The 24,581-nt window shown below is 33.5% G+C and overlaps 1 protein-coding gene across 3 annotated transcripts in view; it reads right to left on the bottom strand.

The window, feature by feature from the left end:
• Window positions 1–2,354: 2,354 nt before the first annotated feature.
• LOC136989475 (myb-related protein A-like) overlaps window positions 2,355–24,581 on the bottom strand; it is a 32,481-nt gene continuing 10,254 nt past the window's right edge. For 2 of the 3 annotated variants that reach the window (XM_067287630.1, XM_067287631.1), the window contains exons 4-19: window positions 24,351–24,454; window positions 24,146–24,274; window positions 23,013–23,133; window positions 20,752–20,821; window positions 15,042–15,210; window positions 13,870–14,039; window positions 11,317–11,450; window positions 10,589–10,945; window positions 10,391–10,509; window positions 8,617–8,743; window positions 8,521–8,550; window positions 8,286–8,435; window positions 8,065–8,199; window positions 3,885–4,013; window positions 3,672–3,746; window positions 2,355–3,600 (exon numbers count right to left, since the gene is read on the bottom strand). In XM_067287630.1, the coding sequence (XP_067143731.1) occupies window positions 3,490–3,600; window positions 3,672–3,746; window positions 3,885–4,013; window positions 8,065–8,199; window positions 8,286–8,435; window positions 8,521–8,550; window positions 8,617–8,743; window positions 10,391–10,509; window positions 10,589–10,945; window positions 11,317–11,450; window positions 13,870–14,039; window positions 15,042–15,210; window positions 20,752–20,821; window positions 23,013–23,133; window positions 24,146–24,274; window positions 24,351–24,454 (2,130 nt within the window). In that variant the 3' untranslated portion in view covers window positions 2,355–3,489. The remainder of the gene's footprint in view (window positions 3,601–3,671; window positions 3,747–3,884; window positions 4,014–8,064; window positions 8,200–8,285; window positions 8,436–8,520; window positions 8,551–8,616; window positions 8,744–10,390; window positions 10,510–10,588; window positions 10,946–11,316; window positions 11,451–13,869; window positions 14,040–15,041; window positions 15,211–20,751; window positions 20,822–23,012; window positions 23,134–24,145; window positions 24,275–24,350; window positions 24,455–24,581) is intronic. The other variant, XM_067287632.1, reaches the window with a different exon arrangement.

The following is a 24,581-nucleotide window of genomic DNA, read 5'->3' as shown; positions in this document are numbered from 1 at the left end:
TTTTTAAAATAAAATATTGTAACAGATGGCGCCACACTCAACTTTAGATGTAACATTTGCCGGGAAAGTTAGGTAACTCGTTGCTGGATTTTTTAATTATAGGTTTTTAAGATAAAAAAGGATATATTATCGAAGCCATTTTAAACTCTTCTTCATTTATTTAATATAACAGAAATGCACCCTTTGACCGCGTGGTAAGAAATGGCGTTCGGTATTATTCTCGGATGCGTCAAACGAAAGAATAACGAAATAAATATTTTTTTTTTTTTAATATCACAAATATACAAAGAAAAAGTTTCTCGCTTTCGTTATTCTTTTCCTTCCAAACACTTGTATGTGTTTCAATATTTCATTATTTGTGGGGTAAAATATATTAATGTCGGGGTTGGATACTATGTATATATATGTATATTGCATACACGTACGGGCTATTATTCTGTAACTATCCCTCTTCAATCTTGATAATCCGATAGCTGCAGACCTTAACTCAAAGTCCATCCGACAATTTCTATGAAATGAATAAATTCTAACAAATATTTTTGAGACTCCGATAGAAACTTCGTTTTGTGAATATTCACTTTCGACCGTTTCGTTGCCATATTTTATACATTTAATAACTTTCTTCTAACCCGAAATATTGCTTTATTTCGTAGAAATATCTGGAACGAGCTGTATATTTTATAAGAAATGCTGTATTTTGCAAGTTACGTAGTTAGGGAAAACCTAACGTTGTACTACAGAGTAGCGAATATCTATTATTGCCCATTTTTGGCGATGTATTTAAGTGGCGCATATACGTAATTTCTAGTTACGTGTCGGGCGGCTGGAGACGAATAAATAGCGTAACCCGTTAACCCAAATACGAGCGATTCGTAATAACATTCACCCGGAAGACGAATTCGCTTATCGCCTTTTCGTGTCGGAGGTCAAAGTACGACTTCCGTTCCGGAGTCGTACTTCGACCTCCGATTAGATCACGTTCCGGAAAAGCCGCGTTACGGGGGGTGTAAATTTGGTAACGAGCCGTTAAAGCAGACATTCGACAAAAGGCTTTTTAACTAATCGGTGAGTCAACAGGTGTTATTTGGGAACACCTTTACCGACGTCTTATCGATCCGCGCCTAAGAAAATTTCGTTAGGGTGGGGAAGAACTTAATCAAAGGTCGAACTTTTCAGTTCCGCGTGAATAGAGATCACGTTGGGTCGACGCATCCCCCGGTCTCTTTTCAGAAATGAAACCGATAAGAAACCTAATGCGTTCCCTCTTTTCTAGTTTTCCGTTGGTAGCGCTAGTCTGTCCGCAAAGTGCAAAACTACTGCCTTTTGTGGCTCTCTGATATTCCTTTGTATGGTACGGAACGTCTGGCGAGTGTATTCCATCCGTAGGTTCGACTTCCGCGCGGTTTCGTACTTTAACGAGATGGCCGCGCGTCTCGAATTACGAATGGAAATCCGGCCTAACGAATTTGGTTTTGTTAAAAAGGTTTTCCCCTACCGGACGACTGTCAGTGACCGCATCGTCGTCTTTCGCTTCCACCGAACACCGCGAAAGTTTTAGGTATCTGGTCACGTTTTCTGCTCAAGCCCTCCTCTTTATCCATCCCATTTCGGGTGGTTTCCTCTTCCGGCCGCTTTACTTTCAAGTTTTCTGTTTTCTCTCTCTTTCCGTCCACAACACAGTAAACATACTTCGCTAATAATCCGTTTCTTCCCGTAGAATCGGGAGATGTTTCGGAAGCCGAACGGATCGAAATTCTTCGCCATTTCTCTACTGTACAAGAAAATGCTTGTGATTTAATAACTTGGCGTGGCGACCGGCTGCTGCTTCCGCAGTTTTGCGCAACTTCGGAAGGCCTTCCGTCGTAGGGGAACTGGATCAAATTTGGAAGTCTGGAGTATTGTCTGTAAGCGAGGATCTTGTGTTGTAATCTCATCCAATTCCATCTTTTGTTCGACTTTCCTCTTAATTTCGATAATGCTTCGTATACCGCGTAGTGTTCAGATTCTAAACTATTCTTAACGCGTATTTTGTAAAATGGTTTACACTACGTTCCGTATTTTTTTCTGAATTCTATGATTATACCGAGCCCTAAGTATTGTATAAAATAACGTTCTTAATTATACGGATCGCGAGTAGGCCTAGTAATTGTAGTCATACGTCGATATAAGGAATACGTTTCGATTCGAATGAGCGAATTTAATCTCCACTAGATAAACGTAAGCATCTCATCTGTCCAGGACGCGATCGTATCTAGATTACACTTAGTTGTGAGGATTTTCACAAGTCGAATACGGAATCGATGTCTTTGATGTATCTCGGTGGGTTTGAACTGCTAAAATTACAAGGTTAATACTTTCAATTGAAAAAGTTTTGTTTTAATGATATCCACATCTGATACACATGATAAAAATGCAGCCGACAAATTAGTAAAATCGTACGATTATTGGGTGCAAAACATCTTACCAAGCAATATTTATCCTGCATGGGTATAAGATACAAATTATTATACTTCAGCAAATTATCACACACAAAAAGACACGCAGGTTAGACAATTCGATTAAAAACGAGGAAAACATCCCCGTAAATACCATTGTTCGTCATCATTATGTACATTTTAGCTTTTTTTTTTTATATCATACAATCTACTTTACACGTTCTTATCACACACTCATCGGTTAGTGCATCATACTATCATCACTGTGGCATTAAACACAATGAACCAACGAACAAACAAAAGGAAATTAAGTTCAGGAACAGAACTTCACAGTCGTGCTGCTGCGATAAACCCGTTTAATATACCTTCTGAGTCAGGTACGACCTGTAGCTACGCTAAAACGAGGGAGTTTCGGAAAAATTTCGCTTCCGTTCTGCAGTCTTGCCTTAACGCTAGAATTTGACCAGGAAAAGCGGCAATTTCTATCATTTTTTTTAAAAAAGTATTTTGCCTGTCGTGCATACAATTCATTCGCAAGAACTACAGAACGGCTTGGAGAAATCCAGACAAAAAGGTACATTTTTTTTTAAATATAAACTTTTTAATCTAATAAAATAATAATTTTCATATAATTTTTCTTCAAAATTTATACTCCGGTGTTTTTCGGCGAAAAGACACAAGAGTGAATTTTATAAATAAAGTATTTTACAAAAAAATATATGTTACAAAATAATTTTTCTCCTGTTATAATGCCACAATTTTTTTCTTCCCTTCGTTCTCAGAAATCCGAAGAAACATTATCATCATGATTGGTTTTTTTTTGTGACATTGACTTTCGTGACTTTTCGTCACCATCATCGCACTCGTAATCCTAATCGGGCGTTTATAATTAAAAATTATTAGTAAAATAATTTTTCTATACTACACGATATTCTCTGAAATGAACCCTTAAAATAATTATAAGAAAAATAAAGATTTCTTAACATGATTCGTTTCTAAATCCGACAACAAAGTATAAGAAAAAAAATTCAAATTGCATCTTTTTTTGTTCCGGTTATAAATTTAAAGATCTGGTGCGGAGGGAGCTCATCAATTGTCTGGCCTGTTCTGTCAGTTCCAATTGGTCTTCGGTGCGTCCGACTGCCACCGTTTGCCATCTCTCTATCTAAAATAATAATATAATTTAAAATCACGTCGCCATTTTAAACCAACAAAATTCAATTTTTAAAAACTCACTTTTAAAACCGATTTCTTGCAGGGATGGTCTTCGAACTGAATTCTCTGAGCCACGCGCTTATTCTGAAAGTGGGCCTGAATTTAAAAGGTAGTAATAATTTAATTTCTATTCTTTCGTTTATTTTGAATGTTAGTAAGAATGGAAGGACACACTGTACTTAGAAAAATAACGTTTTAGTGTTTCGGTATTTCGAAGGAAATTTTTGTTTTCACCTTTGGTTTGGAGACGGTCCTGTCTATGAAGGCTTCGTTAAGTGCGGGCAACACTTCTTCGGGTAGAGTCTCTCTTATGATGGATGGAGGAGAGAACAGCACGGACTCGTCTTTAAACAACGATTTGCTCTGTAAAGATAAAGCGGCACTGTAACAATGCACACTTTGCGTTCAAAATGATTGGCCTTTTACTTATGGCTTCCCGTGTAAATAACACATGAAAGTATTGGAATTGTGTCAAATTTGAGCCTCGATTTTTTTTTTCAAATCTCCGCGTTTTGAGTCCCGTGAACCGAAAACAGTAGCGAGGTTGAGGCCGAAGTTTTAAACGCGAAAACGTGTACGTCGGACGTTCAGCGCCGCTTTCCTGTAAGCCTAGAAGTTCGACAATGGCGTTTGGAATGTCGGGAACGATTCCACTGACTTTCCAAACACCATTGTCAAACTACTAGGTTTACAGGAAAGCGGCGCTGAACGTCCGACGTACACGTTTTCGCGTTTAAAACTTTGGCCTCAACCTCGCTAATATCTCGAGATAGGGTAAAGATTAAGAAACGAAACTTGGCACGGCAGCTTGTCTATGAGGGGGCATTAACCATCAAAATTTAATGGTATCAAAGGTCGATGGAATGGGAAACGCGTGTCATTTCTCCAGAGAAGTCGGATTTAATGCAGATTTTGCTCGTTTTAGCATTTACAATTTTTTTAATGAAACTCGTCCCTACTCTCAAAATTAAGCGTTTTGCCATTTTATAAAAAATTTTCATACTGTCATCTCGTAACAGATGACGCCACATACAATTTTATTTATTATGATTTAATAAATATAAACGCTATTTAAAAAATATCATAACAGCCGGGAAAGTTACGCAACTCATTGTCGGATTCTTTTTAATTAATTATCATAAAAAACCTAGGTTATTAGGTGATGAGGATGTTGTACAGTACGTCATAAAATACAGCGAAATAACTTACTAACAGTTGTACGATATATTCCTATCGAGTGCCATTAATTTATCGGAAAACGAATCAAAATTTATATTCGACGTCGTCACGATTCATAAAGAATTCTCTTGTGCCGCTAACCACGTATGATTCTCCTCTCTGGTCTTGTCAAAGAGCAGCCAACCGAAATCTATCAAAGTCGCAAATACGTACTGTACACGGTATGCAATTATTCACTCGATCTCGTAAATGGCTACTTTTTTTTTCTTCGCTATTTAATCCACAAACAGCCTGGAATACGTCCAGAAACACACTGTAAGGAACTGAGTCCGAACGTTATTTTTATTTTATTATTATTTTTCCGTTTTATTATCTTTTGTTTGGGGCTTATGTTTATTTAGGACGAAGGTTCCCCACCACTCTCTTGTTAGTAATGAAAAATGAAGATAAAACAACTCACGGAGAAATAAGCGCCGTAGGAAAAATCTTGCGCACTTGCGCTGCCCGGCGGAAGTAACAGTCCGCAGAGAAAAAAAAATGGAGGGGGGAGTCCCCACAATCACTAGTAGAGAAATACTCGATAAACCGTCTTAAACATCCCAGAAAATTATGATAAATATTTTGTAAACGGTTTATAAGCTTTGTCGGAAACTTAAAGCTGCCAGAAAAGAAAGTTAATATTAGCAACTAAGTATGTAAATAAGGGGAGTAACCCAGCTCAAGTGTGACGTCACCTCACAGTATAAAACCCGTACGTTAACCGAAGAAGGAGAGGTGATTTCCAAACAGAGGTGAATTCCAAATCGAGGCGACGTTGAGAGCGAGGTAGATTCGAAAGCGAAGTATTTTCTGATAGAAGTCCAGATTGATAATTGGATGATCCAAGGTGTTAAAGAGGAGTTCGATTGACGATTTGACGATATCGAAAGGATTGAGAAAATAGTTTTCTTCGTATAGTGAGGTGACGGATAGACGTTTAATTAGTACGAGATTTTGTTCATAGTTTCTAAGAATTTGATTGTCGAATTTCAAAGGGGAATTACTATTAAGTTAAGCTAAGTAGCTGAGTTTATTGTCGGGTTGACTTGTTGATTTTCGTTAATAAATTTGGTTTGGATTATTGATATTTGTACGTAGTACATTCTAGTTGCTAATTAAATATATTTGAACTTTTGATCTGACTTGATATTTATCGTTATTATTACTAATTTTTCGGTGCACGCTTAAAAGCCCAGGCCTGGCAAACTAATCTCGAATCCGCGTAAAGTACCCGTTAGGTTAACGGAAGTTTCACCGACCATAATTATAGTCGGTTTCCTAAGATACTAAAATTAAGTGCTTTACAACACGAGAGAGAAGTCCAAGAGAAGATTAGAAAAAATACTGTATTCCAATACGCTAACAAGTTTCGTTGTTGAAGATTAACTGCTACTTAACGAGTGACATTTGTATAATAAATACTTCTCTCGAACTCGTTAAACACCAAAGAAGGTAATATTATTTGTCAGTGCTCCTCGCCACGTTTTCGGTAAATCTAATATAAATCACTGATACTTTACCGTCAAGCATTCTGAAATGTTCGATTAAACACTTTAAAAAATATTTGAGTTTAGGAGCAGTTGTTCATTGTAAATTGTCACCTTACCAAGTACATAATAGGCAAAAATGGGAGATTCGAAGGCAAGTATTAAATGCTGTAGATAAACAATTTACATTATAATATACGAAATAGCAAATTAAAAACGAATATTGAAGCTTTTGTATAGATCGGGGATCAAAAATTAGTACTAGTCTATTGAAACGGTTCGTTAACAATCCTTACGATAGTTTGGGATGATATAAATTATCTCACCAAGTTGATCAGTACAAAAATTATTAACTAATCTGGTGACCGGTATTAACTACTGTTTATCTACCCATTTTTTAAAATATTTTTTCTAATAGTCATATCTAGACTAGGAGTCACCAAACTTTTTATTTATTTATTATAGAAGCTGCCGTTCCAAAATTATGCCTATTTACAATATATGGATAGCTTTCTTTTATTTAAACATTGTCTAATTAATAATAATCTAGATAGCTGAATTCATTTGAAGATGCAAACAGTACCATTTTCAGTTTCTATGCATGGGAAATTTTGATATTTTAGTGAATTTGAAAAATTCGGCAGAAGACTCAAAGTCCACTCCAAATCAGACATTTTATAAACCATTTGACTGCATCCTCAATACTTCAATTCTTCTCACATTTTTCATCTCAAAAGGTTGACAACTTGTAGAAAAATTAAAAATCCGTCTGAATAAGTGTACTTTTCACTTCAGGAAGTCTGACAAGTAGGGGAAGGTGGTGCAAGATGGGATGTCTGTTTATTCATAGTTAATGTACTTCCCTCTAGCTGTTATTTGGGGAACTAAATGTCAACCTCAAAAAAGAATCATGGGATGAGAGAACATTTGAATCACTCTTTGTTTGGAAGTAAGACACGTTTCCATGTTTCAGCAATACTTCATCTAATTTTATGCCTACTACAAAGTAAGTATCATTGTGAACTTTTACATTACCTTTTAGATGAAGATATTATGGTATTCGAAGTAACCTTTAAGATTGCAATTGTTTAGTTTGGAAATAAAGTTGACCTGTGTTTGCAGTCAGTATGAAAAGTGCACGTTGGGGCAAGATGGGGTACCCCTTCTTGCCCAAAGTCGGCCATGAATTCTCCTGCCGGCTAGAGGCACTGCAATATAGTGCAGTGAACTAGTTTTAAATTCATTGTCGATATATTTTATGATTAATATTCATTGTATATTTGGTTCATATGTATTTATTGTTAATAAGTGTATATTTAATTACATAAATATTTATTGTTAAGTTTATAACTAATTACTTTTGTGTTTATATAGTAGTTGCTGAACAATAATAATGGCAGTGCACCTGATTTGGTTACCAGTTGGTTCTGTTTTAATTTTTTAAAGGAATTTACAGGCTCTGTTGTGCCACCCACCCATTAGTTATTAAAGACAAAAAAATTATATAGAAATTGTAGGAATATACACTGCATGTTGTTTTGTGAGCAATATTCTGTTCCAACCTTAATTTTAGTGTAGATTGTTAAATTTAATTTTGCAGGCATATTTTAAATTTAAATACATGTATTGAGATTTCAGTTAGTAACTTAAAAAATTACAATAAGTGTTTCAATTTTGTTAATGTATTATTAATCCGATACAAAACTTACCGGAGTCTCTGGATTCATCAGCAGTTCACAAGACTGAAGATATAAGGAAGTGCCCAAACCCGGTACATTTATGTCTCCTGGAATCGACCAAGACTGATAGAGACTCTTTCGTACTTTCTTTACAGGTGAAACATTCTAGAAATTAAATGTTCAGGAATTTTGTTAAAACATGCAATCAAATTTCCTCTCTAATTCCATTGTAAAAGATTTTGGCAGCAAACCTCTTTGTTGTCTTTTCTCTTCCCGCCATTTCCATTCTCGAGGACCAGAGGAGAATTAAGTGAAAACTGTGAACTTTCCTGTAGGATTCTCACTTCCGTCTGCGGAACTATCGCACTGATCGAACTTTCGTTATTAGTCTTAAAGCTTGTCTACAAGGAATTTTGATGCCGGTTATATTTATCCAAAAAATAAGTATATCAATAATAATAATTCATTCAATTACAAATTATTTACCTGTTTGACTGTCAATAAAGTTTCCTTTACCTAGAAAGATGACAGCCCATTAAAACAGTCATTTTAATTCCATATTTGACAAAAAAGTTAACATACCAAAGTTTTGGCGCAACTATTTTTCTCCTTTTCTTTCTTTTCACAGCACAGTCCATCTTTCAAAGGAGTCGGCGTCCTCGGGTCCGTGTCCAGTAAAGAATTATGGAAGAGAGGAGTCTGCACCGAACTGAAATTTGAAAAAGTTTATTAGTTGTAAGTACCGATGATATTTTTAATTTCTCCATAAATATTAAATGTTGTATCTGAAACTCCAATAATATACTAGTAAGTCGTGTTTTATAATTTATATCTTATATATTGACCAAAAATGCTGTTATTTTTCTTGTTTCTCTTCTCCTATTCTAAAAGTTCTGAAAGATATTTTTACTGCCACAATTCATTTCTATTCAACAAGTGTGTCAGTTATTTTAGATGTAATTCAGAGTAACATATGTCATACATCTTGTTAAAAAAAACAGACAGCTGTACATCTATTTTTTTAACATGATGTTAAAAAAACAGCTTGTCAACAAGCTGTTTTTTATGCCTCTTCATTAACTTGAAGATGAATAATTTTTTTCTGTTTAAAAAGTAAAGGTATGGAATATGCCTAGAGAAACATATTTTTCCATTACAAAAGGTCTAAATGTTCTGGAATCTACGTGTGTGTAGTTACTCCATTACTTTTAGAAATGTTGATGTGAAATCATAAGTATTTGATCTTGGCATCATCTCAACAAGCAGTGTATAAGAACAATACTTGGCTTCATTTAAACCATCATCTTCCAATAAACATTGATCTGTTTATTTTTAAACTCTATGAGTACTACTGTACCAAAACTGCAATGGCACAGTCAACAGTGTCTTAATTAAAGCAAGGATAACTATGTAAAAAAAATTAATTCTCTGCCACATAGGTTGGGTTTATGGAATGCATTTATATCATTTGACACACTATTAGATAATGTACGAGGGGAGTCCAATATTACAGGTACAGGCCAAAATTACACTAACATTTATAATTAAAGAAAATATTTAATACATTCCACAGAAACTACATACTTTTGTTTATTTCTTGACATAATCACTGTAAACGTAGAGACATTTATCCCAGCGTGATACTAGTTTGAACATCCCTTCACGGTACTGTTGCATGCCAAGTTGCTTGAAGTAGTCCAGAACGGTGTCTTCTAATTCCTCCTGATCTGCAAAGCATTTCCCTGCCAAAAATTTCTTTAAAGATCCAAATAAATGAAAATCCGAGGGGGTTAAATCTCGACTATACTTCAAATGTCAAATCAAATCAAACTGTGATTGGCACAGGGGAATTGGGAGGTCCTGCAACATCCTCTGTATAGTCCAAATTTAGCTCCTCCTCAGATTTTCATTTATTTGGACCTTTAAAGAAATTTTTGGCAGGGAAATGCTTTGCAGATCAGGAGGAATTGGATAGACACCGTTCTGGACTACTTCAAGCAACTTGGCATGCAACAGTACTGTGAAGGGATGTTCAAACTAGTATCGCGCTGGGATAAATGTCTCTACGTTTACAGTGATTATGTCAAGAAATAAACAAAAGTGTGTAGTTTTTGTGAAATGTATTAAATAATTTCCTTAATTATAAATGTTAGTGTAATTTTGGCCTGTACCTTTTTAATATTGGACTCCCCTTGTATAAATCTCTCTTCAAAATGGACGTACTCCACCATGTTTTTGGCATTTTGTAAAATTACTAAATTATCCATGACCTATAAAAAAACGATAGAGGGTATATGTATTTACAAGATAAATGTAATGATTGCAGTAGAGAATGTAATCTTGTATTTTAAGTTACCTGTTACAGATGGGAGAATGCACATCGAGGCAGGAAGTCGGTTCCCACGTTAGTTTTTTACATACTGGCGTGGACGTCAGACTGATGGCAGAGAAGCCAATGTTCGGGCTATTTAGAAACTATGAAGAAACCAAACCAGAGTTACATCTCAGTGAGGCATTTACTTATGCTGGAGTACTGGCATGCATTTTTAATTACCTGCGATGGTGAAAAGGGTAACTGTTTGACAGGTGACCGTTTTGCCGGAGTAATGGAGAATGTCTCGGAGTCCAGGTCCGCTTCGTCCAACTGGGGGAATGGGATCTCTTCTGTCAGACCTAGGTCCTCCGTGCAGCCCGCCACGTCTCCGTCCGGCGGAAAGCGATCGGCAGAATTGTAGAATATCTCGATGCCGGGAAGCACAGACTCTTGCTGGTCAGCTGACTCCATCTTGATTTGGGGTGCAACCTCAAAATCGGACTGTGGTTCCACTTTTGGGTCCAAGGTCTCGAGGGGTTGATCCATACTTTGTAGGATGTCCAGATTTTGATTTTCCATTATTCTGACCGGCACAGTCTTATTCTCGAGTTAAGCACAAACATTTTGGGAAAATTATGCAAACTCTGGAAATAAGTTATTCAACTTCCTACCAACTACAACAAAATTATCATATTCCAATTTAGTTTAGACAAAAATGCCCAATTGCATTTTAACAAAGCTTGCATGTTGAACTTTTTATGAAAATAACTTTTAGACTCATTACAGACCTTTTATCCTCTCTGTTGTGTATTACCAATCTGTCATGTGTCTTCCAATAGATGGTTGTGCATATTTTTATTTAGTTTTCAATTATAAAATTGACACAGACATCTTTCCTAAATTGTTGTTTGGAAACTAACAAAGGAACAAGCATGAGCTTAAAACATTAAAATGACCAAAAAGGATACGAAACGTCTCTTTCCCTTCCTCAAAATGGGAGGAGTTGACAGTTTTGCCACTAGAGGAGAAGTGATGGGTATCAGTCCGTTGTAGCCTCCTTCATCTTTTATTGCTTGCAAAATACTCCCGTCAAATTTGCAGTCTAAAAAAGAGAAATTTATGAATAATTACTTTATTTTATTTTTCAAAGCCATTAGAATATAATAAATAAAATGAAACACTGAAAAATATATTTTGAAAGTTTAAATTTGTTTAATTTCTAGATTTCAGTTTGCATTTGACATGATAGTTCACTACCGAAACAGATTTGATTTTTTGTGAACTATCTAGGCTGTTTTAAGTATTAAGTTAAAATCACCATCAAGTTGATTGATAGATGATACAGCATTGTTCTAATCTTCCTTTAAAAACAGAACAAAATGATGCATCAATTAAACTTTCATTGCACGCTGAAAAGTGCTTTGCTTTTGTCTCCCCACAAGGTCTGGGCTCCGTATTGCTAGAGGAAAAAAAAATCTGAAAAATCTAGCAATTCGGTATCTATAATTTCTGCTTTGGCTACAAGTAGGCTCAGCACTATCTGAATATGCTACTAGATAACTTGCAGCAATCGCCAAAACTAATTGAGCAAAGCTGATGCTGCTTTCAAGTAATTACAAATAAGCTCTGAATACATCACTACATTTTCCTTTGTAGCCATTTTCAAAAATATCGAAAATGAGACAACTCGTAATTTGCCAACTCGTTTAACCAAGAATAATGCATTTTTATAAAGTGCAACAGAAAAACAAAACAGAAAAATTAAAATTGTTTCAAATTTGTTGTTTATTGGATTTCTGCCAAACTGAAGCTAAAAATCTAAAAGTTGTATTATTGGATAAAACAGGGCCAAGCCTTAATCTTTGGATTCTTTTGACAAATTGAACTTGGTGGTGTCACTTTAAAAACTCTTCTTAAGATGATATAACAATCATATTGTAAATTTATGTTTCTAACTTTTTACAAGATTTATTTGTTTCTAGGTGATTTGGGGTCCACGTCCATGGATCTAACAGATTCACAAGCCATTTTGAACACTAAGATGTTTACTATATAAAAGATGAAAATTTGCATATATTAACATCCCTTAAGATGAATGATTTTTGTACAGGTGGAGACATCAGATTAAATGCACAAGGTATGAATGATACTACTATTTCTGAATCTTCACATGAAAAAAACAATAAAAATCAGTTTCACAATATATCTCTTTCATTCCCCCCCAAATTTTATATTATCCGAAAAAAGCTTGTTATGATGAACAAAATAAATTTTTAATATATCCATATACAGTCAAACCTGTTTTTATGCGGTGGATAGGGACCGCATAAAAAAAAACACAGAAAAAAAAAAAAAATCACACAAAACTTCACGAGTGGCTATAAAAAATATTTTCGCAACACAATTAAAAAAATATTTTTTTATGTGGACAATAGGGACCGCATAAAAAAAGTCTCACATAGAAAATAACTCAAAACCGTACGAAATAGAATTTATTGACAACAGATGTCAGCACTTGACTGCATCGTCTTGCCTATCGTCTGTTTTACATATTTTTGTCCAGGTGGTGTTTTGTTGACTTAAAAAATAAATTATTTCATTTTTCGCATATTCATGAAATAATATTGCTATAATAAGTTTATTTAGCTATAATAAGTCAACGTGAGATATGACAAAACGCATGAGACTAGTTGCCGACTATACCGCACAAATAAAAAATCGCACAAAAAAAGACCACATAAAAACAGGTTTGACTGTATAATGCAAATTTAAAAAGTTCAAGAAAGTCTGAAGATTAAAACATGATCTTGACTTTCCAATTTTCAAGATTTCTCTTACTAATTTAGCTAAAGTCTCAAGCAATCGTTATTCGAAATGAGAAATTAAAAACCCCAAAAATTGATTAATTTGCAACAAAATTTTTCTGGGCAAAACTACAAGATATGGAGCATTCATTTGCAAACCAAATTCTACAAAGGATAGAATAATAGAATAAGATATTTTCCAAGCAAAGCAATAGAAATTCATAGCAAAGAATGTAGCCATTTAGGAATAAATTGTTTATATGAAAGTTTAATTCTGCCTATTTAAAATTTACACTTGTATCCAAAATTAAAGAAAAACAGGCATGAATACATGTGACAAAAACACAAACGATTGGCCCTCTGTTGCAATGCCCCATAAGCTACCGATGTATCAAGAACACTTCCTCGCCATTAGAGGTCCTAACAGACAGTTGTTTGTCAGAAATGATTTCACCATACATATATATAGCGCATTACATTTGCATGGATGACCTGCTATCATGCCTCATTTGCTTGACATTTTGCCAACTTATGTGCAACGTAATTTTTGGCTACAATGCCAATTTTGTGTTTGTTGCTTTATTATATACTACACTAGTGTTAAAAATGAATGAAGAACGTTAATGTTAGTACAAATTAAACCCTAGTAAATTAGGTAGCATTGCAATAAAACGTTTAGATTATTTTTGTCTCATAATTTGAAAAAAGATCTCGTACCGACGGATTGTTTCTTCTGCGAAAATTCGTGGAATTTGATGGGGGTAACAGAGGGAGTGACTTCGGTGCCATTCACTAGATCCAGGACACTCAGGTCTCCGAACGAATCCATGCTGGGAAAGGCATCCATGCTCGGACTCGACACATCCAGCTCCTCTATGTCGATGTCTCTGATTAAGATATTGTTAAAATTTAAGAATTAAATGCAGATTTAACATTTTCATAAACTAAATCAACAGTAATTATTGAGAACATAATGCAACAATATTAATTGTTATTAGTAGAATTTCATTGGTCACTATTTTAAAAATGTGGCCACATCCGGAAAATATGACCACTGAGTGTAGACACACATCTTGTAAGCTATTTCAGCTATAAACCAAAAACCACAATTGCCACTTTGAGATTCTTAAATACAAGTATATTCTAAGCACATATCTGCATGCGCACACTTATATATGTGTGATATTATAGAATCTTCAAAGTTTTATGTGCACAATATATAAACTAATCAATACTCTTATTACTGTGAAGGTTAAGCACTTACAAGGGGAACCCAGAAAGTTGTCATCACTGATTTCGACAAAATTTTGGTGGTGTGCAGTATTTACACGTACTTAAAAACTTTACTAAAGCCGCAGGACCCGCTATTCGGGCATTCTCAAGAAAATCACAAAGTTTTTCTAAAACTATTAATACCTACATAGAAGCAACATTTACACATTTATGGCATGGTATGATTAATTAAGGCATTGTGCAAAGACCATTACTATGCAGGTTTGAATCTTGCATAGAATGTGTAAACGGCACTTTTGTGTAGGTATTAATAGTTATAGGAAACCTCTAATCGTGATTCCTCGAGTATAGCAGGTCCTGCGGCTTTGGTAGAGTTTCAGTATGAGTAAATACTGCACGTCCCCAAAATTTTGTTGAAATCGGTGACGACAACCTCCTGAGGTCCCCTTGTTAGTATCTGAATTTATACTCATATTTATTGTTGTGAGTAAGACTTGTCATAAAGTATAGTTAATACCATTTACCTAAAATTATGAATTGCTTTCCAGAAAAATATACTTTAATATTATCAATTTCTACTATATGAAGCTTTTATGATATTGTCATAAAATCTAAATATTAAGCATTCCGTATCATGATGCAGAATCAGTACTCACAGAAAATTTAAAGGATTTGTCTCGACAGATCTTGGCTCTTCATAGTTGTACTGCAAGTTTTCGGTCAGCTGCCCGCTCTGATAACTGTAAGTGAATGGTTCGGAGTTTTCGACAGACATGGGATGGTTAATATACCGAAACTCTACTGGAGGAAGATCGGACGTTATCACTGAAATAAAAACTTTGTTTATTGATATAAAACAGAATTACAGAAAAGTATTTTTACATTTTACTTTTCAAAATTAAATTCCATTCGAAAATTTTATTACAAAATGTATCCCAAGATGTAGCTGATGCCAAAATGCACATTAATAAAAAAAGGATAATATATGTTTTGTTATATCTTGTTATGTTGTAATAGAATTACAGTAAGACCCCACTTAACGCTGTTTCGGTATTACGCGGTAGTATTGGAATTACCCAAGATCACACGCAGTGTTGGGATCAAGGCATAATATCAAATTTTAAAGCTTATTATCTATGGCGGACATTCTGACAACTGATTGATAAAACAGATGGAGCAGATAAACAATCCATTAGAGATTTTTGGAAAAACTAGAATATCATGGATGCTGTAGACAACATCAATCTTTCCTGGAATGAGGTGACCGAGAAATGTTTTGAAAGGAGTATGGAAGAAAGTATGGCCGAAGCTAAGCAAGGATGTTGACACAAGAGAATCCATTGTTAATGTCGACGAAATTGTCAAGCTAGCTAATGAAACAGAGTTGGATAATATAAATGAGCAGGATATTGAAGAATTATTGCAAGTTACAACTGGAAAAAGTTTTTCTAACGACGATCTTAAAGAATTAGTAGAACAGGTGCATGAAGATGACAAAATTAGCGTTTCTGAAGATGAGGAACAAAAGGAACTTTCAACGGATTTTCTAAAAAAAGTTTAGCCAGTATAACGGAAATAATGGATCAGTTTATACAAAATGATTTCAATTTTGATAGAAGTTCAAAGGCAAGATGAAGTGTCATGGATGCGATGTCTTGCTATCGACAATTGCTTGCTGAACGAAACAGGAAACAGCAAACGACGTTAGATGACTTCTTCACAAAAAACCAAAAGATGTCAAATGAGGAAGAACCTTCCTCATCACAAACATAACGTCTTTATTCAAACTTTTTTTTTATTTTCATGAATGTTTTATGAATAAATATCGATATTAGCAATAAATAAGTCTATAATTAATGTAATAAAAAAGTATTTAACAATAAATGTTACAAAATAAAACAAAAAAACTGATAAATTTTCCTATTCTCTGTTCTGTTTCACGTATCCCCCTTATTTACATGTTAAGATAACCCCGTTTAACGCTGTTTCGTTTAGCGCTCTGTCATCTAGGAACACATCCCCCGCGTTAAGTGGGGTCTTACTGTATATTTAATTTATCATACAGTATACAATACAGTAAGATCCCGTTTAACACGGGGGATGCGTTCCTAGATTACAAAGTGTTAAACGAGACCATTTTAACAGAGTAAATAGGGATAGGGGAACACACAAGCAAAAAAAAAAAAGCAATTTTACTATAATTTTAAGTTATTTTTATATAAATTTTTGCATAATGATATATGTTAAATAACACAAAAACATATGTGCACAGAATTGTAAAGATAATTTTTTGTGATGAAGGTCCTGGCTCTTCTGAAATTCTTGTTTTCTGTGATGAAGTCATGTAGTTTCACTGGTTGCTTTCTTTTTCTTTCCTTAAGCAAATGTCAGGAGCAGAAGATCGCATCCAAAATGCCTCGTTTTGCTTTGGCACTCCTTTCAAAATCTGGATCATTCGCTACAATTTGATCAATGATTTTGGTTATCATTACCAAACTTTTAGTAAGAAAACTGTAGAGAAATTTTTTGGGTTCTTCATCTTCAGAATCTCTATTTTCCAGTTCTATACAAATTCCTTGTTCTACCAGTTCTTGAAGTCATCGTTGGTAAGGTTCTTACCAAAAATCTGCAGTAACTCCCCAATATCCTGCTTGTCTACATCTCCTGTATCAATTAAGTTGACAATTTTGTCAACCTAACGATAATGATAGGCTCTTCTCAATGAGATTTCTTGAATACCTCCAGCCATAATTTCTTCCACATCCCGTTCACGCATTTATCAGTTAATTCTTGCCAAGCAAAGTCGATATTTCCTATGGCATCCATTATGTTATATTTTTCCCAAAATTGAACAAAACATATACAGATTTAAGGGAAGTACAGCACTATGACGAATTGCCACCTTTTGCTGATTGATTGGTTTGTATTTGGGAATAATCATATTATATACAAATCAATGAAATACAGTGTTAATTTGAATCAGCGTAAATTTTGAGCATTTTTTAGGCATCAAGCAAACTGCATTATACTGAATCAGCATTCAGCGGGGTCTTACTGTATATTATTTGTACGATTGTACGTATATTATATTTCTTTTAATTAAAGTAGATTATTTTATAATGAGATAGCAGGTAAGTCCAGCATTGCAATAAGTACAAACATTAAGATTATTAGATTATTTCATAGTTCTAACCCTTATATTATAGTACAGTGGAACCTTGCTTAATGAGCACCTCGCATAATGAGCAAAATAAATTGTGAAAAAATAACTCGCTTAACAAGCGAATTTTTGCATAACGAGTGGCTAGGAGAGGGGAAGTCCCGGATTGTGTGCATGCTCCATCTAGCACTCGTTCAGCTAGTGTCTTAGTGTCGCTTGTGATCACACATTTTTCTGAACTTTTTCCAACACATATTACATATAAATATCAACAACCGTAGTCTGTTATATAATAAATGCACCAAACGATATGCCAAATTCTTGGGCCATGTAAAGGCTATAATTAAATATTAGAAATTAATTAATTTGACTAGAAGTAGGCAGTTATGCTGCCATCTCTTATTAAATCTAATGACCAATTCCAAATTAAATTTTAGAAATGTCTGAATTAAAACATTTCTAAAATTTAATTTGGAATTGTCATTAAATTTAATACGAGATGGCAGCATAACTGCCTACTTCTAGTCAAATTAATTAATTTCTAATATTTAATTATAGCCTTTACATGGCCCAAGAATTTGACATATCATTTGGTGTGTTTATCAAACATATCTGTGATTTTTTTTGTTTTGTTTTCTGCAAATCAAATTCGTATTTCAGGTTGGTTCATTCCGTGCTAGAAAAAATGATGATGATTAACAATCCTTAACAATGTTTATTGTATAATTTTCTTTGAATAAACATTATACATAAAATATTTGAGTATATTTTTCGGCGTGGAACGCATTATCGTATTTTACATTAATTTCCATGGGAAAAATTGTTTCGCTTAATGAATGTTTCACATTACGAGTAAGACTCTGGAATGAATTATGCTCGTTAAGTGAGGTTCCACTGTATTTGATTTACATAATAGAAATACAAAGGTTATCTTACGTAAGGATTTATCACACCAAGTGACCAATCTCTTATGTAAGATAACCTTTGTAGTTATGTAAAATCAAGCACTAAAACAAAAACCATATAAAGAGTTTGGTTATTTTAGCCTACCATTGTTATGTTTATCACCATACTTGGATGGTATGAAATGGTTGGTCAAGAAGACACCAATTGAAAATACACTATCTTGTATTTTCAATTGGTGTGCCTTGTTCCACATACATTAAAATGGCTGAACATTAGAACATCTTTAAGCAGTATCAGTGAAAGAAGTTCGGGGCAATGGGTTTATGAGTTTAATAAGGGAAGGTGAAATCAAGAGAGGGGTGGGATGTCCAGGTTTCCTGGTAATTAAGTATGTCCTTGTAAATATCATGTTTATAGAAAAGGTATTAAAATTGGTTTGTCATTTGGTTATGGCATGGCAATGCAACACCCAAGCAACCTGTCAAGAAGGATGCATCCCAGAAAGACTTTTATGTAAAGCTGGCCCCAATTTAAGTGTTACTAACATGAAGAAAACCCAGAAAACTCCACATGGCCATGTCTGTTGGACATGGCTACGTGGAGTTTTCTGGGCTTTCTTCACAAGTGACTACCAGTGTTTGGTGATTTTATCCACTTGGTTACTGGAGGATACTTATTGGGCTGCAATTTGATAAAATTGTAAACTTATAAATTCCCACTGTCCTTCCTTAATCTCGAGAACAGAGTTAGATAGATAAAAGTTGAGACCAGACATGGAAATCTTAAGAGAGAGAGGACCAGATTAACGATATGTGAACTTCTGATTTGTACTGCAAGTCGTTATTTTTATATTACAGTAGAGCATCGTGTATCCGAACCCTGGTAATCCGAATCGCCGGTTATCCAAACGATTTTTAGTCAAACTGTGGTTCTGTCGTGCTGAATCGAACGTTTTTGATACTAGATTTATTTCTAAAGTATAATTTTCATGTTTTTATATTCTTCAATATATTTATTTTGTTTGTACAAAATAAAGAAATAATTTTTAACGATACAATAGCCTCAATTATTATTATAAAAATTTTCATTAGGCTTAAAATTGACAAAAATTCAACACGAAGCGACATGCAACGGAGAAAAATTTGAACATTGGACAGGTTTATATATTTTTTCGTATATAATCGGTTATCCGAACAAATCACTAATCCAAACAACCCCAGTCCCCAATTGATTCGGATAAACGACGCTCTACCATATCTATATATATAATCAAGACGAGTTGATGATGATGATGATGATAAGCGCAGAGCCCAAACGGTTAGGAGTTGAAAGTTGAAATTTGGTGCACAGTTAGGGCACATCACGAGAATGCACACTAAGGGATTTTTTGAAATTCCTTTCCACGGGGGAGAGGGACAGGATTAAGGCTTAACACTTCCAGCAACAATGGAAGTGTTAAGAGAAAGCAACGTGCAAGACGCAGATGCATTTTTTTTTTCGTTTTTGCAGGAAATCGACCATACTTTTAGATCCATCTAAAAATTCTCTAATTAGTCTGGAAACAGGGAGACCCAATTCTTGCATTCTGTGAAAATGGGTAAGGTTGACTATAACGTAATAATCTTAATCTTTGCTATCATTACTTTTGCCTGAGCAACGCTGGGCCTACCTGCTAGTATTATTATATTCACTGAATTACATCCTTCATTGTAAGAATTATATTTAGTCTCTCGAAACTTACAACAAACATAAAGTTTATTTTCTGTGACTATTTCATTTATTTACGAGAAAACCAATCAATTAAAATTTCTTGCACTGATAATTTATTTCCTAATTTTGTTTTTTTAAAACTCTGCCCCATGATTACCAAGACAGCCATTTTTACGGGAACGACTGGATGCTGACATATCCGGAAACACAATCGTCTGCAAAAAATTCCTGGCAAGTTGCTCACATGGATTTTATATCCTGGGTCCTCTGGAGCGACACTTTAATCTTCTCAGTCTTCTGCCCATCTAATTGTATAAGGAAATTAGACAGGCAGAAGAAAATGTCACACGATTCTCATATCTGTTAATTTTGTACAATTTTTTGTCTTTTCTTGAGACATTAATTAATAAGAATATTTTAGATGATTGCAAATTTCAATTTTAAATATTTAATACAGCCATTTTGTCAAAGAAAAGAAAATAAATTAACATTATTAAATTTTGCACGAATGCCCAATAATTAATTGTTAAGTAAATAATTCTAACTGATACTTTTGGATTCGAGTTGTTTAATTATAAAACCAGACTTACCTTCTTCGTAGAAAGAATTGTTATCTTCAGTTTTAATGACTGCAGACAGATGTTCATTTTGTTGTTTATTCTAATCAAAAGAATAACAATGTTAAATTTTAATGAGCTACAGCAAGTTTAAATATTAATACATTTTCAAAAAATATAAAATTAAAATTCTGATTAGTTTTTCAAATTTCTTCTCTTCTGACATGTCATTTCATTTGGAAAATTCTATAATAGACTCTCCCATATATGAACTAATGTGAATGGGAATGTAGTAATTTTTAAATAAGACTAACAAATATGATTACTGTTTATTTGAACTTAGTTATCAAAAATCAGTTACAATTAATTTTGAAAGTAGTGTGTTAGTCATTTGTTTTGTTCTTCTTGATTCATCGACATGCTGCCTCATCTTTATTGCACCAACAGTGGTCAATGCACCATGCCCTTCTATGAACTTTGAGGCAACCTTAATAAATGAAAATATTTTCAAATGTAAATGCTGCAGTACATAAATATAAGATTCAAAGTAGTGTACGATATTTTTGAAAATTTTTGGTCGCCTTTGATCATAATTGGGAGGGTTTACTTAAAATTTTTTTCAATTCCCATGGACACTAAAAGGGCTTTATTATTATTATTATTATTTAAATAATAATAATAATAATAATAATTATTTAAAAAATAAAAACAATAATAATAAATAAAGCCCTTTTAGTATGGATGTCTACTAATTTGTGTTTCTTTGCAAGCTCTTGGTGTATTATATTTGCTACTTGATTATGTCTGTGTAAATAATCTGCCTGTGCCAAGAGCTTGCAACCAGAAGTCATGTGTTGTATAGTTTCTGGTATATTATTGTTAATTTTTTTCAAAAGGGCTATATTTATAATAATAATAATAATAATAATAATAATAATAAATAAATAAAGCCCTTTTAGTGTCCATGGGAATTGAAAAAATTTAACAATAATATACCAGAAACTATACAACACATGACTTCTGGTTGCAAGCTCTTGGCACAGGCAGATTATTTACACAGACATAATCAAGTAGCAAATATTATACACCAAGAGCTTGCAAAGAAACACAAATTAGTAGACATCCATGAACCATGCTACAAATACATTCCGCAGACAGTATTGGAAAACAACACGCACAAAATGTACTACGACAGAGCCATAATCACAGATAAAACAATTTACCACAACAGACCAGACATCACACTCATTGACAAACACAATAAAATCACATACATTATGGACACATCCATTCCAAACACTCATAATATACAAAACACACAAACCGAAAAAATTAGCAAGTATACAGTACTTGTCCAGAAAATAAGGCATCTGTGGAGGATGGATAAAGTGCTTATTGTACCTGTTGTTCTCTCCTCTACAGGTGTCATACCACACACACTGCACAAAAGCCTGGGCACATTACAATTGAATAGAAATACATACATCACACTACAGAAGGCCACTATATTGAATACATGCCACATTGTTAGGAAATTCCTGAATACAGACACTGACACTGACACACTTATTTAATTTTAGTTTTGTTTTGGTTGCTATGCCTTGACAAGTCCATATATAGGTTCAACCAGATCCACAACAGGGCCCAATGTATCCAGACAAACCATCCTAGAGAAGTTTTCTAGGATTTTTCTACCCGTCTAGGATTCAATTCTGGGTCTCCCAAAGTGGTAGGTTGCCACCCTAACTGCTTGGCCATCTGAGTCTACATTTATTCTAAGAACAAATGACATTTAAAAAAATATCAGTATAGTAATGGATGTATTAATGTCACTAATATTAATTTTATATGTAACAATTTGTTTCTTGTGTCATGTATATATTCAGAGTTTGTTAAAATATTTTGCATTTAAAACTGCACTAAAAAACCTTTGTAATATTTCTTTATATATTAAAAAATATATTGAGAGCAAGACATATTGTTAAATATCAAATTTGATAATTGGATTTTAAACAATTACAGATATTCGGTTTTTTTCTTAGAATCCAAAATTGATTTATGGGCAGAAAATTCCCTCCTTACACATACAATCATGTGATTATAATGAAAAATTGTATGCAATTGTCTCTATTGCACGTAATCACAATCTAAGAAAGTTTGTAGCACATCACTTTACACAAGAGTAAAACTGATGTAGAAAATAATACAGAATTTGAGAAATCAGTGAAGTACAATATAATGATATATGTGAATAAATAAGTTGGAAAAGTAATTTACTAAAACTTTAAACTTACGACAGAATACTTTGATGAGCCTCGACCGGACGTCCTCTTTTTGATGTTTTCTTCGAGTTTCCCAGATTCTGCTCTCTTCTTCAGTGTGGAATTCCAATGATTTTTGATGGCATTGTCTGTTCTATTATGTAAGAAATATTACAAAATTTTTTTTTTTTATTTTTAGCATTATAGTTTATTTAAAAATAAATTCATAAAATGACAATGTATTAAATCTTTTGAACTGCTGTATGTAATTTGCTATAAATTTTAAGGACTTATCACAGTTTTCAATTGGAAAGTTCACTGAGATTTTATTAAACCAACAGGTACATTTCAGGCCATATACCCTTCCTCAGTTGGTTATAATTCTGTTAAAACATAAACTTGTTTAAACTTTGTTTTACAAATCAAAATACTTTTACTAATATATAGTATATTTTACACAATTATCTTGCCCCTACAATTAAGATAAAATGAAAGTTAGAAATTTACGTAACAACATGTTAATATATTTGTTAAAAGGAAGAAAATTTTAATTTTTACTATTTAATAACTTTAGGTTTTTACTTATTTTAATATCTTACAAATCGGAAAATAGAAAAAAACTTGGTATTTGACAATAAAATTTTAATTCATAATCTGTATCCTTCATCTAGTTTCGCTGACACGTAAATATCTATTCATTGTCGTGCATCATCAGGTGTTCAAAACAGGTAACCACATCTCATGCAGTGTCATTCCATCATTTTCATTAATACACTTATTTTTACTTTTTTGATTTTGTCTATTAATTTTTTTTTTAATTTTCATCTTTCCTCAGTATTTTTACTTGATTTGCATTAATTTCACATTCTTCAGAAATACGAAGTTTAGCTGTTACATAATTCTCATTATTGTGTTTAATATATTGTACTTGTTCTTTCAGTCTTGTTTGTAATTTTTTCTTTATTTCTCCTATGTATATTTTCAAGCATTCACATGCACATTCTAACTTGTATACTACACTATCTTGATTTAAAATATCTTCCATTTCGTTTTTGTTTTCTATAATTTTCTATAATTTTGTTATTCATTTTGTTCCATTTATTCAATATTCTTTTTGCATAATTATTCAACAAAAAGGTATATACTATAATGTATTTTAAACTTACCTTCCAGGTAAGAGTTTGGCTATTTTGGCCCATTGATTTCCCAATTCTTTATGAGCTTTGCATATGATTCTTTCTTCTTCGGTTGTCCAGGCTGTCTTCTTGATGTCGGGATTTAGATGATTGTGCCATCTACGAGAACAATTTTTTAAAAATTATCATTTTAAAATTTTAATTTTTTACATAATCCTACACACAATTTACAAACCTCTCTCTACACTGTTTTCCAATTCTTCCTTTCAAGTACTTTGCAATGAGCGTCCATTTCTTTGCACCAAACTTTTTTACGAGTTCAATAACCTTTTCGTCTTCCTAAAAATTAAACATTAGATATATTCTAATTGTTGAAAATTGAAATTTTACCAATAGTAAAATATTTTTTTCATTAAGTTTGAAATACAAAAACAAAACTAATCCAAACATCCTTTATACAAATATA

This window comes from Centruroides vittatus, unplaced genomic scaffold (genome assembly GCF_030686945.1).
Source record: "Centruroides vittatus isolate TY-2023 unplaced genomic scaffold, ASM3068694v2 scaffold_576, whole genome shotgun sequence".
In the NCBI taxonomy this organism is placed as follows: Eukaryota; Metazoa; Arthropoda; class Arachnida; order Scorpiones; family Buthidae; genus Centruroides; species Centruroides vittatus.
Note: the sequence above shows the minus strand (reverse complement) of the source record. Positions and strands in the feature narration are given on the sequence as shown.